Source organism: Hippocampus bargibanti, linkage group LG13, assembly GCF_051943395.1.
Source record: "Hippocampus bargibanti isolate YZ-2025 linkage group LG13, ASM5194339v1, whole genome shotgun sequence".
NCBI lineage: Eukaryota > Metazoa > Chordata > Actinopteri > Syngnathiformes > Syngnathidae > Hippocampus > Hippocampus bargibanti.
Genome location: NC_142746.1, coordinates 14,140,905 through 14,159,764, shown reverse-complemented (window position 1 = coordinate 14,159,764; position 18,860 = coordinate 14,140,905). Strand labels below are relative to the sequence as shown.

Here is an 18,860-nt window from a genome sequence, read left to right as displayed (position 1 = left end):
CCTGTGGCGACCCCTGAAGGGAAAAGCTGAAAGGAAAATAAGACCCCAGTGGTTTTGTGGTAAATTTTGTAAGAGTTATATGTAACAAAGGATTGGCCTTTTCCTTGATTTTGATTCACATCTTTTTGTATTTACAGTATATTATTATCAATGCAACTGGCAACAGTATGAAACTGATTTTTAAAACATATATTTTACAATAAATTGTGCTATGTTATTCACACTTAGGATTGCTCATGGTGTCAAAGAGTAGCCCATCACAAGCGAGTCACCGCGGCACGGTTTGATTGACAGCACCTCCTCCCCAAGGAGCCACTATAAGAGGCGGTAGGAGTGGCTCGACCTCCAGTTGGTGGATGCAGTCACTCGGAGTGAGATTCTCCTCCGATACTGGAGGTGCCGCTTTGTCATAAAACAAAGTTATTGCTGGATTAAGACATTTTTAGGTAAGTTGTGCTTTTACAGGACAACGTGTAGATGTTAAATAATTGATCAAATAACACCGCTGTTCAAAATCATATGTATTGTATTTATTTAGAAATGTAAATATCCTTTAACCAATGTTGTTAAAGCCGGCGAAAGGAATAAGGCCATTTCTGTTGTGTTCCAAGGCAATATGATCCTCAGACACTTGCTACCGTTATCACTCCTCATCCTCCACGCGCTCGCTCAAGGTAATTAAAAGACTTATCACGAAATATCTCGCTAAACGTAGGACGTTTTCAGGTTTTCGTACTAACTATGTGTTAAATTTGTAGATGACGAGCAGGGGGACGACAGCTCCTTCGACTTGTTCGAAGTTAGTCATATCAGCCGCAGGACTCTGGGGGCGAAACAGTTCCGAGGACAAAACTCCGATGCTCTCGCGTACCGCTTCATCCGTTTCGACCACCTGCCCCCAGTGAAGCCCGCTTTCCTCAAGCAAATATTGCGCCATATCCAAAACAACGAAGGCTTCGTTTTCGTGGCCAGCATCCGTCAGGATCGCAGCTCCCGGGGCACCCTGCTGGGCTTCGACGACGCCGACGGCCGCCGCCAGTTTGAGATCGTGTCCAATGGACGTGCCAACTCCCTGGACCTGGTCTACTGGCTGGAAGGAGCCCAAAACATCGTTTCGTTCGAGGATGTAGACTTGTCCGACTCCCAGTGGAAGAACCTCACGCTGCAGGTCCACGGAGAGAACGCCAACCTGTATGTTGGTTGCAGCTTGGTGGACAGCGTCATCCTCGATGAGCCCTTCTACGAAAACCTACAGGCAGAGGGTAGCCGCATGTATGTTGCCAAAGGAACCACCCGAGAGAACCACTTCAGGGTGAGTTCTGCATCCCTGTGCACTCATACCGAGTAAGGCTTTTCCTTTTCGATTTTCAATTATGGGTTACGTTTTTTTTAAAACATTTTGTACATTCCAAAGCAAGGCGTTGTTCCACATTTAGACTCAAAATTGCAACTTTCCACCAACCAATGAATGAATGATTGTGTTGAGTGACCCTGCAAGAATGACGCCACTGTTTATTTAATATATGCAAACGTGGATAAAATCAGGATAAAAGAGGGGGCTTGTACAAATTAAACAATGCCTGTTCTCCTCTTCGTGGCCCCCTACCCAGAAATTAAGGGCTGTCAGTCGCTCAACCCATGAGGACTTGTCTTTATTATGCCAGAAGGTTGAAGGTTTACATCATGCTGTTGAAGTGCCCTTGAGCAAATTGCTGAAGCGACAAACATCTCACCTTTGATCTCTCCCTCACTCTGTCGCTTCTCTGCATGTGTCTGTGTGTCTGAATTTGGAGGTGGTAATTGCTTTGAATACAATAAATGTGCAGTCGAGTGAACATTTAATAAAAAAAAAGTAAAAGGTGAAATTTTGTGGCCCACATATTCACCTAATGCTGTGAATATTTTCTTACCCAGAAAAAATATAAACATTATAATGTTTCTCTCTCTCTCTCTCTCTCTCTCTCTCTCTCTCTCTCTCTCTCTCTCTCTCTCTCTCTCTCTCTCTCTCTCTCTATCTATATCTATCTCTCTATCTATCTATCTATCTATCTATCTATCTATCTATCTATCTATCTATCTATCTATCTATCTATCTATCTATCTATCTATCTATCTATCTATCTATCTATCTATCTATCTATCTATCTATCTATCTATCTATCTATCTATCTAGCGGATCTCTCTGATCTATACTGATCACAATACAGAAATAAACTATTCACAAAAAATACACAAATACACCATTCTGCATGACCAAAAGGCGAAACAAAGAAATAGAAAAGAAAAAAAAGTAAAGATCAACATTAAATTCTCAATCAAGAGTAACATTATAGAATGATTGTTACAAAACCAGTGATTGGCATAACAGGGTGTCCACCGATCCTTTAAAAACATAAACTTCCCTCCACCTATCTGCTTGTCCTCACAATGGTTGTCAACTTTATTTTCCAAAATCAAGGTATTCATTATATGTACTGAATCCAGCTCATATTTTGCTAATAGAAGGTTTTAACATTTTTAATTTGGACAATGTGGCCATAAAAGTTTCAAATTTGGTTTTCTTGACCTCAACTTCCCCGATGAAGCTTATTGCTCACTGTCCAATAAAAAAAACATATTTAGATTGACAGATAGATAGATTGATAGATTGATAGATTGCTCGATCAATCGATGCATGTCACAGACAGATGTAGACATTATAAGATAGTAATCATTTTGTGTTACCAAACAGGGTCTCCTGCAGAATGTGCGTTTCATCTTTGATACCACAATCGAGGACATCCTACTAAGTCGAGACTGTGAAGTTTCCAAACAAGGTAAATAGTATTTCTCCTCCTTCAATTTTTTTTAAACAATGTGTTTAAATTACTTTACAGTGTGCCCTTTGGTGCTTAAAGGAGCAGCCACCAATCAAAGAGTTCCCTAATGTGTTCAACCAGAGTGCTTTCTATTTGTGTTTCCGAGGGAAGCCAAAAAGGTTGTGTCAAATATACCGGTAATTATATTTGCAGATGTGCTGCAGTTTTTCACGTGCAAGTGTGCAGTCAGATCAGAACCACACTAACTTCCCACACCAAAAGTTTAAATGCGTGCGCTGAGCTGACTAACAATTTAAACTTTGTTTTTGAAGTGAGTCAAAGGATTGCAGATCAGATGTATGGCAAGATTTCTCAGCGGTTCAGCTGAATAAAAAACATAGTTAGTGGCCTGAAGGTCGTGAGGTGGTGTGGACCACAAAAAAAAATACATCCACATGCAATTATTTCCACTGCACAGGACTTTAAGAAAAGCCCTGTGAAAGGAAATATGAAAGGGAAACTGAATATTGTACCACGCTGCAGAGTCAGCCTTTACATGGAGCTGATAATTACGTTGCGTTTTGCTAACTCAATCAATGCTCTCATGAGAAATTGAAGCTGCTGATCCTCAGTCATACTCAAAAAACCTTAATATGTATCTAATAATGTTTCTCTTCACCTGATCTGGATACAATGGGACAAAGTAAATCCATATGAACTGTGCTACGTCTGACACTTGCCACAAGCAAAGTTCACATACCAGCGTTTGTCTTTAAAATGTCGGTCTTACAAAGGCTGAGCAGAAAAGTTATAATCATATTTGGCTTTTAGAGAGAAAAAATGCAGTGTGTGTGTCTCAGGGAGTGAATGGTGTGTAAATCCTTTCATAGTAGGCATACACACGCAGCGTGAAGCCCTCCCGAGGTTTGAATGATTCCAGCAGACCACGAAGGAAAGACAAGACAACTTTTATCTTCAGCCGGTTTGTTGTCGGGCAATTTTGGGTGACTTGTTGATTTAGAGTGCCCTGGTCTGCCATCAATCTTTGCCAATTTACAACGTTTGGTCCCAACTTCTCTCTTTCTCTGTCATGCATTAACTTAAATCATCATGTCATAATTCCCATTTTGTGGCTTCAGGAAGAAAAACAATCTGAAACTGTCTGGAAACAGAAGCTTAAAATGTCATGTGGCTTATTGCACCGTAAAAATGTCATACTGTCTGCATGTATGGCATCGGTGGTCTTTCTACTTTTTGCAACTGAGATCACTGCGAGCTATTGGCAACAGTTTCTCATTTCTTTGGATGGATGGATCAGAGAATTATGGCTCGGATACGTTTTGTTGGCAGTATGTGATATTTTTACACCCTTCTTAGGTCAAAAGTTGTGTGTCTGCCTGTGTGGTCAGTTGATATTGTGCATGCCCACTTATCTGAAGGGTCATGGAGATTTATGACATACGGTTTTCCAATCACAGAGGAGAAGAACCACATTGCAGCTCACTCCCATTACCCCAGCCCACCTTCCCACTCTCCCTCAGCTGACCGTGGAAAGAATAGCCTTTCACTGGTGACGGAGCATCTGTTTTTGGGAAGACAATAAACACTATAATCTTCACATTGTCGTTGTTGGCCGAGAAGAACTGGGAAATCCCTACGCGGCCTGATCATTTTACTTATTTTCCATCCCTCTGATATCTACTCCAGATGATGCCAATATTGTGAGCGAAAGTACAGAAATCATGGACGTGAGCCCGTCCATCACCACCAACGTCATTGGCCAGAAGAGAGATGACTTCGGCTCAGAGATGTGCGATCGTTCCTGCGAAGAGCTGAGCACCATGTTCCAGGAGCTCAATGGCCTCCGAGTGGTTGTCAGTAACCTCATTGACGGCTTGCAAAAAGTGGTAAGTCACAAAGTATGGAATGTGCTTGCCAGATTTCTGGATGATACGTATATGGGTGAGTATTCATCGAGTGGGGGATGATGTCCTGGAATCAACGAGAAGAGGACATTCATTGTTCTGTAATCTTACAGGGTTAGAGGATATAAGGTAACACATATTACCAGGTAGTCTATAAACAAATCGCAAGTTATCCTCGGGCTGTTCAGAGCTACTCAAGGTAGCTCCAGGATGAGTCCTATTTTGTGTGGCATTGCTTGTCAGATAGATTTTTATGATATGCTCCATGTGGATATAGGAAGTGTTCCCTTTGGCGTTGGCGTCCCACATAATGTCTGCCTGTGTTTGAACGGCCCATGTGTTTCCTCTGGGAGCCTCCCAGCAATAAGAGAATCTGGGCATGAAGCTTGGAAAAAAATGGCCGAGATGAGAAAGGGTCCCTGAGGCTCTTCCAGACCGAGTGGTGTCTTAGATTCTAACGCCGCACACTCCTACTTCTTCAGCACACAGACACAAAATTTTGGCAGCAGTTTATCGACTGACACTTGCCAAGTGTGCAGGAGTCCAGCCACAGACTTTACTGCTCTCCAATTGGGTCGTAGGTTACAAAGAAAATTTCAGAAGTCTTTCACATTTTGATGTTTATAGTACTTCGAACCACATTCACAAGTATTCACATTTTCTCATCAATCTTTCCTTTTTGTGGTCTATTTACATGTACTTTGAGCCTATGGTACCTCAAAGCAAGAGATTATTGGTAGAATTCTCTCGAAATATGTTTCCACGTTGAATGTTGTTTTTTGGGGGTTGGGGGTTGCAAGAATTGTTTGTTACTTGTGCTCAATTATTATTCACAATTTAGCACAGCTGCAGGTGCCTACCTTAATGAAAGATGGGAAGATGTTATGTGAGCATGATTGTGACATCATAAATTCAAACCTTTCTGTGCTTCTACGTCAGACGGAGGAGAACACCGTCATGAAAGAGGCACTCGGAAAAATGAGGAACACCAAGGAGAAGAACATGTGCTGGCAGGATGGCCGACTGTTCGACGACAAGGAAGATTGGGTTGTCGACAGCTGTACCAAATGTACCTGCCAGGTAGAGCTGATTGAAATGAAAGAACTCAATTTCACCAGATTGGAGTTACACAATGATTTGAAAAAATTAAGCACCCTGGGTTGTTTTTCTGGAAATATGAGAATGAATGCCTCTGTGATGTCCAAATACAACCCCACATTGCTATCCAAAATATTTTGAATAAACATTCCACCACAAAATAAATGACAGGGAAGTTTTTTACATAAAAAGTACCAACTCACCATTCATTTAAATTGCCCTGATTGAACGTATTTTTCCTTGATGACAGGAGTCCAAGGTCGTGTGTCATCAAATTACCTGCCCTGCAGTGGCCTGTGCCAGTCCTACATTCGTTGATGGAGAATGTTGTCCTGTGTGTCTGCGTAAGTTTTTAGCAGCTACTATTAGCCTCAAGCATCTTTCTACATACCAACATTGCCATACATATTTAAATCCATTCGGTTCAGTGGAGGGCATTGAAAAAAAAAGTTTAAAAAAAGTCTTTTATCACATCTATTTCACTCAAAAAAAGATGAAATGTTGACAAACAATGGAAACTGTAATTGTATCAAATTAATGGGAACACAAATAGAGAACACACTTAAATTATTCTGGACAATTTTATAGTTCTTGTGATACCTTGTACATGATACTTGTACCCGTGATTGCCAAGAAACAAAACGTGTGAAAGCAATCATGTGCACAAGTATGATGTTTCATTTGTTTTAATTGAGATTGTAGTTGATTTAAAATAATATCTTGTCACGTTTTTGTGACATTGTGTGACTTGTCCTCTCTGTACTCCTGCTTTGACATTAATTTCCCCTGCAGGGGAATGTTCTGATTCTGACCTGTGCACGTTATCGATGCATGAATAACAAGAAAAAAGATAATACATGTGCATAGGTCAATTTAAAAACTTTTTTTTAATATATATATTTGTGTTTTTAAATTGGTCTAGCAAAGGGCAATGAACATGGCTGGTCTCCGTGGTCCGATTGGACAGAGTGCACAGTCACCTGCGGGACAGGAACTCAACAGAGGGGAAGATCATGTGACGCAACCAGTAACCCCTGCACAGGACCTTCGATACAGACTCGCAAATGCAGCCCAAGAAAATGTGACAGTCGGGGTGAGAATACTGTATAACACATCTTTACGATGAATTGTTGTTTTAAAGTGTCCACTAAATTTGATGGTGATGATGAGATGTGCTCTAAATTTGGAAGTGGCGGGGAGATCACCTCCTTAGACCACCAACAAGATCTTTCTAAGGCGCAACATTCCAAAGTGCTTTGAATATGATTGAGGTTAGCCTGCAGAATGTGCCCAGTACAAGTTATTTCTAAATAACCTTCTAAGACTGACTCACTTTAGGCTATCCTGCAATATTAATGACTCTCAACACTTATGTAAAATATGATTTTGGGGATTTTTGCTACATATTCTTAGATAAAATGAACATACTGTATTGACTTCTTGGGGGATTGAGGGAGTTCCCTGTCATTGGTTGAGGCTAACATTCCAAAGCATCTGTGTGAGTGGCTCAATCACTCTCACCGCTGGATGATAGCTTACACAGCATGATGTAAACACTGGCACAAGAATCTAGAGCAATCTCAAACATCCCATAACAATTACTTGTAGAAAACGTGGTTGTCATTTTTTTTAAAACCTTGGCAGATTTGACTGTTTTCTTTTCTGTTTTACTCTGAGGAAATCTGAGAGGATAATTTTCTTGTGCGCTGCTTGCGTATGATGTCTCAGTTCGTCAAAATGGAGGATGGAGCTTGTGGTCACCATGGTCATCCTGCTCGGCAACCTGTGGAGACGGCCAGATCACCAGGATACGACACTGTAATGCCCCCATGCCTCAGCTGGGAGGGAAAGACTGCGAAGGGAATGGCCGAGAGACTCAGCGCTGCACTGCGGAGCCTTGTCCAAGTAAGTATCACAGCAGCGCTACTTCTACGTGCCTTGTAGCGTGCCCGAGACGACGTGTTTTGGACTAGCAGCCTACAAGAAATTTTGACCTCACCTTGCTATGTTTCTTGTCGTGGTAAATTCTTGGGCCTTCTGGCTCACTGGCTACTCACCAGAAACTGAATATTGTTTTTTTTTCTTAAAGTATCAGTCAAGCAGATTTTTCAGCATCTTGAAATGAACCGGATATAGTAGCATGATTTTGTAATCTGGAAGAACGTGCAAACACTGCTTACTACAGTGGCGTTGACGCAAAATCTCTGTTTTATCAGTCGATGGAGGTTGGGGGCCTTGGTCTCCATGGGCAACATGCTCAGCAACATGCGGTGGTGGGATCAAAAGTCGTAAACGTGAATGCAACAGCCCTCATCCTCAATACGGCGGCAGGAAGTGCATCGGAGAGATCAATGACAGTGACAGCTGCAACAAAAAAGACTGTCCTGTTGGTAAGCTTTCGGTGGTAGACAATAGACTGTCTTTTAAGATCGTGATTTTGTTGAGGTGTCAGGATACATTTTCACACTTTGAAGAGGCCCCATTTTTTATAATTGTATGAAATTAAATTGATTTCAATCAATTTTGAAACTCACCATGTGAATCCTTTGCAGATGGTTGTCTGTCTAACCCGTGCTTTGGGGGAGTTGACTGCAACAGTTCTCCAGATGGCTCCTGGGCGTGTGGGCCGTGCCCAGCTGGTTTCCGTGGAAATGGTACCCACTGTGAAGACATCAATGAGGTAAATTCATTTGTTCCCTGACAGCGACAGCGATGTATAAGATGGATCCTTGCAATGATCATCTTTTTTTTAACTCCCTCCTCCTCCAGTGTGACATGGTGTCTGACATCTGCTTTAACGTGGGTGGACTGCAGCGGTGTGTCAACACCGATCCAGGGTTCCATTGCCTGCCCTGCCCTAAACGCTACAAGGGCACCCAACCTTACGGGATGGGGGTTGCAGAGGCAAAGAAGAACAAGCAGGTAAGGCAGAGCCCTTTCCTGAATTTGATATACCACGGTTGTCAGTACGTCTGTGTAAGCTCTCAGTCGTACAGGAGTGGTCCATTTCGCTTCGAAACGTCTGACACCTTCAAAGAAGTACAGATGACGGCTGAAGAAACCTTTTCATCCACGGTTGTCAGTAATTTTTCATCAGAAACAATAGTGGCAGTAATTAATCTATTCAGATGAAATTACAAAAGACATCTCCAAAAAAATTACCCAGTAACTAGGCTTGCTGGACATTGCAGGTCCAACATAACACTGTTTTTGTTGTTTCATCAGCAAATCTGTTCATTGTCATTTACTATAAGTCTTCTTGTGCCGGTCCCAAGCCCGGATAAATACAGAGGGTTGTGTCAGGAAGGGCATCCGATGTAAAAGCTTGGCCAAAACAAACATGCGTATCATACCTCTGAAGATGGAGGTTACTGATTCGCTGTGGCGACCCCTATATATATATATATATATACAGTAAAGTCTCGTTATATCGATATCGGATATATCGATAGTCCCGGTTATATCGATACTATTTCTATGCACGCACGGAGAAAATTACATGCAAACAGGGTCGGATATATCGATAGTCCCGGTTATATCGATATTTTTTCGGACTCCCTTGAATATCGATATAACGAGACTTTACTGTATATATATATATATATATATATATATATATATATATATATATATAGAATAATAACATCTTTGAAGCATGTGATTTCCACCTACATAGCACACAGCCCCTTTGACGAAACTACTTTTTGCCAATCTGTTGACTTTTGCAGATGCTTGTCTATTCTGCCATGCCCCAGTTACACAGTTATTTGATTTGAGCATACTGGAATTGTCCCACCGCTGGCGGTGAATTATTCCATTTCAGGGTTATGATCAAAGGCCTGCTTTCACTGCCACTCGCTACTCCTTGAGCTCCTGGAGTGGCTTTCAAAGCAAAGTCATATTATGGTCCGTCAGTAATGAGTGGCAGCTGTGAGTACCTCATGAGGCAGTGGTGAGCCAAAGTAGGATGTGTGATGAATTAAGTGGGATTCTATCAAATCAGTAACACTGAACTACTTTGTTTAAAATGTCTTACTTAACCATCACAATTTAGGGCAGACATTATTTTTCAAATGCTTTTTCCAGATGGGCCGATGACAACGTTCTCAGATCACGCCAACCTTAACCCAATTTCTTTTGTCACGCAGGTGTGCGAGCCAGAGAATCCCTGCAAGGACAAGACGCACAACTGTCATCGATCTGCTGAATGTATTTACCTCAGCCATTTCAGTGATCCAATGTACAAGTGTGAATGTCGCACTGGTTATGCTGGTGATGGCTATATCTGCGGGGAAGACTCTGACCTGGATGGCTGGCCCAATCAGAACCTTGTGTGTGCAGCCAATGCCACCTATCATTGCAAGAAGGTAGCGTATGCCATTTTATTGCCTCTTCTTACATGTTTTTTTTCTCATGGAAACCAGTCATTAGTTACCAGCCTCTCCCCCCTTCTGTTATTTTTCCAGGACAACTGCCCCAGCCTGCCGAACTCTGGTCAAGAAGACTTTGACAAAGACGGACAAGGAGACGCTTGTGATAAGGACGATGACAATGATGGAATCTTGGATGAGAGGGTGTGAGATGTTTTTTATGCATATTTGCACACCTTACTTTGTCCTCTGGACCTTCGGATTCCTTTAACATGTAACTTTTCAACCTCAGGACAATTGCGCCCTCCTTTACAATCCTCGGCAGTTTGACTTTGACAAGGATGAAGTAGGTGACCGCTGTGATAACTGTCCTTATGAGCACAATCCGAACCAGATTGACACGGACCACAATGGGGAAGGAGATGCCTGTGCTGTAGACATTGATGGAGATGGTAAAATAACTCCCCGACTAACATGCTACAGTTGTGGCTCCTGTTAATCCAGATTCCACCTGTGTTTTTGTAGAAATCCTGAATGAGAATGACAACTGCCCTCTCGTATACAATACGGATCAGAAGGACACAGACATGGATGGAGTTGGGGACCAGTGTGATAACTGTCCCCTGCTGCACAATCCTCTGCAGGTACCGTATAACAACAGTGAACCTCAAAGTTTCCACAGGTATTCAGATAGCTAATCTTTGTGTTGTGCCAACAGATGGATGTAGACAACGACTTGGTGGGTGACCAGTGTGACAACAACCAGGATATTGATGAAGATGGCCATCAGAACAACCTGGACAACTGTCCGTATGTGGCCAACGCCAACCAGGCCGACCACGACAAAGACGGCAAAGGAGACGCATGTGATTTTGATGATGATAATGATGGCGTGCCCGATGACAAGGACAATTGCAGACTGACCCCCAACGCTGACCAGCTGGATTCTGACGGTGAGGAATATTGGGCGCACATAAAGTTTGGAAAATTATAAATGCAATTAAAAGATAGTTGATTTCAATTTACTAATTTTGTATCCTACACGAGTGAAATGCATTGTCTTCTAGTGTCACTTTTTTATATATAGACAACAGATCCAACAAGATCCAAAAACCATTTTGGTGTTAAATATGTCTTGGATCGGATTGGATTGGATGTACCTTTATTCGTCTCGCAGTAGAGAAATTTACATTTCACAGCAGCAAAGTTATGAAAGGAAGAGGAAAGAAAGAAGTAGAAAAACAAAATACAGGAGCTGCTGGAAAGGCCGCCACTCTGGTGGCGCCATCTTGAGGTCAAAAGAATGAATGCAAATGTATCTCAAAGGTGAAATGACAAACAACCATGTGGTCAGATTAAAAGTGTGTAACAAGGTGGTTGCCGCCAGCCCTCAAAAGTCAAGAGGAAACACTGCAGTATTACAGTTTCCGTTCAAAGAAACATTAATTACACATTTTGTTTGTCCATGACTATTTATTTCTAGTTCAGTAACTGTGAGTTTAATTATATACTCGTCTGTTGTGGTCAGTGAGATACTTTAGGTTTATTGAGGTTATGAGAGGGCATTCCAAGGGAGAGTACCGTTAGCATTTTTTATATCCATCTTCAGAGTATCAGTTGAAGTAACTAGTTGTCAATTCAGTGTAAATGGACAAATCAGGCACCATCGTCTGATAGTTGTGCATACATGCCTGCACACAACCACTTGTGATGATGCCACCCTGATTCATCTGGTGTTCAAATTTTCCCGATTGAATTTTTATGATGCAATGGTGGAAATAGTGGCATTCGCTCTTGGCATCGGCGATGTCATTAGACATAACTTCAGCGAACTGCCCAAAATGGCACACGGCAGCTTTTTAAGTTTGTATTTGATTTAGCTTTACTCTTGATTAGTTTTCTGTGCCCAAGTTGTGCACAGGGTTACCTGGAGTTTATACAGCTGCGCGTAACTCGAAACAGATTGCCGCGGAGGAAGGCGCTGGTCACCGATGCGTTCACTCTCTTCACAGCTTGTCAGATAGTGTTTATTTGACAGAAGTGTAGCCTCGTGTGCCATAACAAACATGATGACAGAAAGCAGCTAGCTACTTCCATTCGGCGGCCTTCATGACTCACGGCAACCTTTCCACTGAGAGCTCCAAGCCTGCTGTCTGGCTCAAGCGGACTTCGAATATGATCAGTGATAGTTATCACGGCATGACAAAAGATTGCTGCTTTAACTTCAACAACTTGTAAAATGTGCCTAACTACTAGTGCAGCGTGTTCTACCGGAAACAAATTCCTTGTGTGTTCTACATACTTGGCAATAAAGATGATTCTGATTCTGATCTGTTCACAAATTTCCTGTCTAAATCAGTTCAAGCCTGTCTGTGTGTCTTTCTTTACCAGGCGATGGAAGAGGTGATGCCTGTAAGGATGACTTTGACAATGACAGCATCCCAGATATCCTTGACGTATGTCCAGAGAACAGTGCCATCAGTAGCACAGACTTTAGGAAGTTCCAGATGGTCCACTTGGACCCGAAGGGAACTACTCAAATCGACCCCAACTGGGTGGTGAGGCACCAGGGCAAAGAGCTTGTACAGACTGCCAACTCTGACCCAGGCATTGCCGTAGGTAAGCATCACTGGTTCAAACTGTGTAGAATTACAATTGGCAAAGCAGAATAATGTATGAATGGTCTTGCTTTTGTGTCACACTGCCAGGCTTTGATGAATTCAGCGCTGTGGACTTCAGTGGCACGATGTACGTCAACACGGACAGGGACGATGACTATGCAGGCTTTGTTTTTGGTTACCAGTCGAGTGCCCGCTTTTATGTGGTGATGTGGAAGCAGATCACACAAACCTACTGGGAGGACAAGCCCTCCAAAGCCTTTGGCATCTCTGGTGTGTCACTCAAAGTGGTCAATTCGACCACCGGCACCGGGGAACACCTCAGGAATGCTTTGTGGCACACAGGAAACACTCCTGGACAGGTAGGCTGTATTTAAACGTTTTTTTTTTTCTTTGGGGGGGTTGATTTAAACGGTTTAACGTTACATTTTACGTTATTAATTTAACATAGGTGCGCACTCTTTGGCATGACCCCAAGAATATTGGCTGGAAAGATTACACCGCTTACAGGTGGCACCTCATCCATAGACCGAAAACTGGTTTCATCAGGTAAAATATTCACTTCAAGTTATTCTCTGGATGAAAATATACAAGTGCAGACTAGCAAGAGTGGTATTTATTTTATAATGTGCATTATGAGGACCTCTCAGGATGAAGCATTCCGATTCTACACCGCAGCAAACTGTTATCCTGATATTCACATTATGATCCTGATAGCTCTTGTGTGTCGTTAGAAGTGTGAAGCTACTAAAGAGCTTGGTTGCTGTCATATAGAGTGTAATGTTTTTGACACGTTTGCAGGGTTGTGGTGTACGAGGGGAAACAGATCATGGCTGACTCGGGACCAATTTATGACAAGACGTTCGCTGGCGGAAGGTTAGGATTGTTTGTCTTCTCACAAGAGCTGGTCTTCTTCTCGGACCTCAAGTATGAGTGCAGAGGTTAGTAGAAACCATTTGAGATACATATTTCATTCTAAAATTGGCAAATGCCCTGAATATATTTTTTTCACGGGTTTGTGGCTTTCATGATTTCACTTTCCTGTGTGTAATGAGCACAGCCTGTGACCCCTTTACAACATCGTCTTCTGGGATATATTTTGTTTATTTCAAAGGAGTGTGTGTGCACGTGCGTGTGTGTGTGTGTGTGTGTGTGTGTGTGTGTGCGTGTGCGTGTGCGTGTGCGTGTGTGTGTGTGTGTGTGTGTGTGTGTGTGTGTGTGTGTGTGTGTGTCAGGGCTTTCTTGATATCAGCTTTTTTTACAGGAAAAATCTGGAATGTGTCTTTTTTTTGTAGCGTATATGCTTAGCTTACACTATACAATACAATACATACAATACATATACATATTGGTTTGTATAGCGCTTTAACAACAGCTGAAGCTGTAACAAAGCACTTAACATGGACAGCTATCATATACAGTAAATAAAGCAGTCACAAAGATAGTAGAAAGCCCCAGGTTGTACTATAGTTATTAGGTGGAAGTGCTACACCATTGTTGGACTTTTGACCATGGTTCTAATCTTTGCAATCACTGTACTAGCAGGGGTTTAAATGATATAGTCATAGCTGTGCACTTTCTAATAGGAAAGTGATACACTTATGTGAGGCCATATGGAAAATCAGACAGCTGAAACACAAGATCAGGATTTCCTGAACTTTCATCTCTAGACCCAGAAGGAAAATTTTGGTTTACTATACTTACAAAAATATCTCCAACTCTTCAGCGTGTATTGCAATTTGCAGTGTTCAACATAAATGGCCAACAGCCCAACATCAGATGTTATTCGAAAATCCAGCCTTGGAACTCTTTTCAGAATTGATATTTTCTACGGCATACAAAGTATAAAATATGCCCACGTGTGAACAGATGGTTCCAAATAAGATTTGTCAACGTGATCACACAAATACTTAAGATAAAGATCATAAGTTCATTTAAGAACGTGTTGCGAAAGTAAGTCCATGCCAAAGAAAGTCTCAGCGGATTCGCTATATTTTAGACAACAAGATGACAATAATTCATCCAAGGGTGAGTCTAACCATCATCAGCATTGTGGAATTCGGCCATGTGGTGACTGAGAATCCAGCAAATTGTGTTGTGGATTGAAATAACGGGGCAAATCCAAGATTTTACCAAACCCTCTTGTGACCATTGCTTGTTCCAACATTTCCCAAATTCCACAGTGAGTAAGGGATTTGGTGTGTGAAATCAGGCATATGCAAAAATGCTTTGCCTTGCCAGTTTCTTTCAATTGTTTATCCTGCTCTTGTATTGGATATACTGGCAGGTGTGAATATTTGAGTATTGAGAGTTTAGATATTTCAGATTCATTGGCGCATCAAGGAACCAGAGGCACAGAAAATCTCTTGTTTTAATTCATGTGTTACAAGAGAAGTCTCAAAACTCTTCAACATGTCTTTTGATATTATTTAGATGAGCTGGACTTGCCGACAAGGTTGACAAGGTAACATGGTGTATGTTACATGTTGTTTTGTTGGCAATTTTTTGAAAGAAGTGCTTGTCAGCGTTTTTTTTTTTTTTTTTTTTGTCAATGTGTGTGATGAAGCATTGTGGAAGACCTTGTGAGTGTGTGCGCGTCTGTGTTTGTACTTTTATATGTGTTTCAAGGACTTCCAACTTTCTGTCCGGCGTTTAAGTGTGGAAAAGCCTGCAGCCTTCTTGCAATCATTCTTGATGCCCATGCGCCATGTGCACGTTTGTTTCAGCATTTTTGATTGCGTGGCTTTCACTCGGCGGTGTTGCTTCTCGTGCGGCTTGATTACAAACACGCAAGCAATAGCCATGATTTCCTTTGTGTACCCGCAGATAACTGAATCAAGATGATGAGCGAAGGGCGGGATCTCAAAGTAAACATCATATTGTCACTGAATGCATTTCAACGTCAATGAGACTTTCCGTGCTCTTCCAAGTCTCCACGCTGAGGAGGAAACCATGACTCTGAGTTCCCGTTTTCCGGGTGACTTGTTTGTATACGTCCCCCTCACTGCAGGGTGCGCAGGAGGATGGACATGAGTGGACAGGTGACAGAAACTATGCAGAATATTTCATTATAACTCATGTACTCATGACTACATTTTAAAGGATTCATTGTGGGGCCACTTAGATTTTCCATGTGCTTTCGGACATAATATGTGACCCAAACCATGGTCTTTTCTGAGACTCTTCTTCTTGGCTTCTGTACAGTCACAATAACAGGATCAGTAACCAAAACATCATTTCTTTTTATCTTGAATGTGGACTTGAGTGAACAAATATTGTAAAAGCCATTTTAGTCAAGGCCAAAGATGTTTATACTAAGTCTGTATTATAAATCCTTTTGTAAATTATTTATGCCTGTTGCTTTTTTTGGGGTATTTTTTGCAATTTTGTCTTGAGTTTGTATATATTATTTATTTGTTTACACTGACAAAGCGCATAATTGAAAACCACAAAGAGAATCAAATTTGCCTCCATTACTGTCAAAGTTCACACAACTGAAACACTTTTGCAGCAGTTAACTTTGGGAGCAACATTTCTTGAAAAGAATGTGAAACAATCCAAATATGCATTTTTGACTCTGGTTTTTATCTTAATTCTTTGGATCGTAATTATGGTATGTGCTACACAACGAGACATCATCACATTAACGGCTAACAGTCAGCGCTTTAACATGCAGCCATTATGTGCAATGGTTTCATTAAATGAATTAATATTCATGTATGCTAACCAATTCTTAAAAGGATTTATTTGTCGAGGTAGAATTTGTGTTCTTCTGGGATACATTTGAAGACTTGTCACTCCCTTGCACAAAATGTTAATGTCAATGTTTTATTGTGTCAGATTGTTCTTTTTCATAAATAAATCATTTGTACACCACTGTGTAAGGTCTGTTATTGAAATCCTAACCTTTTCCTAACTTGTGTGCAAAGTGTCATTTCAAAGCAAATTTTTACAATGATTTCATTTTAGTTACATAAACCTTAGGCAAAAACTCAAGGTAGTCAATATTTTGCTTTGTTTGGTATTCGCATGACACACTGCAGGATATACTCCACCTCTCGAAGTCAGCTGGGATAACCTCCAGGTTACCTGTGACGCTGAAGGCAAAGAAATGAAGAACCGGATTGACTAAGTATTTGACAACTATCTTGGTGACAGGTTCCATTTTTACCATGGCCACTTGTCAGGTAGCCTCAACTTTTGACGAAAACAATTTGACTAATCGTGTGTATATGCTGTAAAACAATAACATTAAATATTCTGCTGCTGAAACATAACATAACTTCTATTGTACGTTTGGGGACAAGACGGTGTCGCGCTGAATTGGTCGCCTTGTGGACAAACAAGCATTCATACAGCATCTATGAGCAATTTAGAGAAAGCTCATTTTGAATCTGTGTGTGTATAAAGGGCCAGAGCTAAGTATCTCCTACTTTAGTTTTCTTTGGGTATATTGCAGTGTCCTCTCATATAAAAAAAATATTTTTTTTCTTTTTAAGTTTATTTAAGAGTCTCAATTGCCCATAGGTGCGAATGTGGTCTTTGTGTGCCCGACGCGTGTATGGCAACCAGAAATGCAGGTGCACCCTAAAAGACACCTGAGAGATGCTGTAGCTTAGCAGTGACCAAAATGAGGATAAGCGTTATAAAAAAAATAGAAGGGGAGGTGCGGCCAGAGCCAGCATTCCCTTTTCTGTTGACCTAGAAATGATTCAAAGAACTGACTTACATTTATGACCTTAATCCTGATATAGTATTTGTTCCACGAAATTGTATTAATTCATTGCCAGCAGTCTGTTTGTTTTGCGGTGTTTCTCTTGGCCACACTTTTTTTTCCAGTCATGTGGATGTAATATTTTTTGTTATGTTTTGTCCAATCAGATGTTAGCCTGTTTGTGTTTTTCTTGTCTATTTAATGTGCTAACAGCCTTGACAAACACAATTGCTGGCCAGTAGTAACATAAACAATTTTTGTACAAGTACTCGCTTTATTCATTCATTCATCTTCCCACCCTCTAATTCCTCACTAGGGTCACAGGGGGTGCTGGAGCCTATCCCAGGTGTCTACTTACAGTCGACGGGGACACCCTGAACAGGTTGCCAGACAATCACAGGGCACACAGAAACAGTCATTTGCACTCATGGTGCTCACCTTGGGACAATTTGGAGTGTTCAATCAGCCAGCCATGCATGTTTTTGGAATGTGCGAGGAAACCGGAGAACCCGGAGAAAACCCAAGTGGTAGTGGTGGTATTAAGAAGTAGTCTAAATGATTAGGTCTCAACTAAAGGCCCGCGTACCACACTGACGTTAGACGGAGGTTGATGTAATGATTGTTGGCATTCATTACTGAACTTGATGTTTCACACTCTAAAAACTTGGAGAAATCGTGGACCAAATAAAGATTTGAAATCACAGATTTTGACACTATAAATGCATTGATGGATTCATTTTCCACAGATATGTGCAGTTCCATCAGTCCCTGGATAACACGGCATAGGGATAACTGGAGGCGATCAATCCAGGAAAATATTGTGTGTCTGGGGAAAAATGGGGAAGTCAACACTCAAAGCACCGTGGCATGCAGATAATATTTGGATTGAGGCTATTGGAAAAATCCACGCGCACTAAATACTGCTTCGATAGCTTTTGGCACGGGACTAGTGCTTTACCACTTTGAGTGAATTCCAGCTACATTGGTTGAGTGAGCTCTGCCAAAGGATGTCAATGTGTGATCTAGTAAACCGACTGTTTCTGCTGACACCAATCACTACCTCAAAAAGATGGCACCTCCTGGAAAAACGCGTCTTCGCTGTCCTCAGGGTACGTAACCTAAACACAGACAGACAGATGACAGATCGTGTCAGTTATCGCAGTGGAAATGGCGCTCAGCACCATCTTGTCACTTTTGACAGCAGCGAGACAAGTTCATAAAACTGAAGGTGACCACTCAACGCTTTCATTTAAACACAAGTTTGATGTTCTTCTCCACTGAGAGACATGTGAAATACCAACCGCCGATTCGAAGTAGCTTCAAATAATATTCCACGG

At 41.5% G+C, this 18,860-nt stretch overlaps 1 protein-coding gene across 3 annotated transcripts; it reads left to right on the top strand.

Moving 5' to 3' along the window:
* Positions 1-384: 384 nt before the first annotated feature.
* Positions 385-16,685, top strand: thbs2a (thrombospondin 2a). 3 transcript variants are annotated; one of them, XM_089011544.1, is made up of 23 exons: positions 385-446; positions 612-674; positions 759-1,312; positions 2,732-2,816; positions 4,506-4,705; positions 5,663-5,803; positions 6,072-6,165; positions 6,744-6,914; positions 7,550-7,726; positions 8,038-8,211; positions 8,374-8,501; positions 8,591-8,743; positions 9,970-10,188; positions 10,288-10,395; positions 10,484-10,643; positions 10,717-10,835; positions 10,910-11,144; positions 12,583-12,810; positions 12,900-13,171; positions 13,261-13,358; positions 13,611-13,750; positions 15,243-15,273; positions 15,636-16,685. In XM_089011544.1, exons 2-23 carry the CDS (start codon positions 617-619, stop codon positions 15,637-15,639), a joined length of 3,549 nt encoding a protein of 1,182 aa, XP_088867670.1. In that variant the 5' UTR covers positions 385-446; positions 612-616; the 3' UTR covers positions 15,640-16,685. The 3 variants fall into 3 exon arrangements, with proteins under 3 accessions (XP_088867670.1, XP_088867673.1, XP_088867671.1); XM_089011547.1 differs by lacking the exon at positions 15,243-15,273; XM_089011545.1 differs by lacking the exon at positions 15,636-16,685 and having other exon boundaries at positions 15,243-15,277.
* The last annotated feature ends 2,175 nt before the right edge of the window (positions 16,686-18,860 follow it).

Coding starts and splice junctions, on each gene's coding strand:
- thbs2a (XM_089011544.1), top strand. CDS start 617: ATGATCCTCAGACACTTGCTACCGTTATCACTCCTCATCCTCCACGCG. Junction 675..758: donor CCTCCACGCGCTCGCTCAAG/GTAATTAAAAGA, acceptor TTAAATTTGTAG/ATGACGAGCAGGGGGACGAC. Junction 8,212..8,373: donor CAAAAAAGACTGTCCTGTTG/GTAAGCTTTCGG, acceptor AATCCTTTGCAG/ATGGTTGTCTGTCTAACCCG.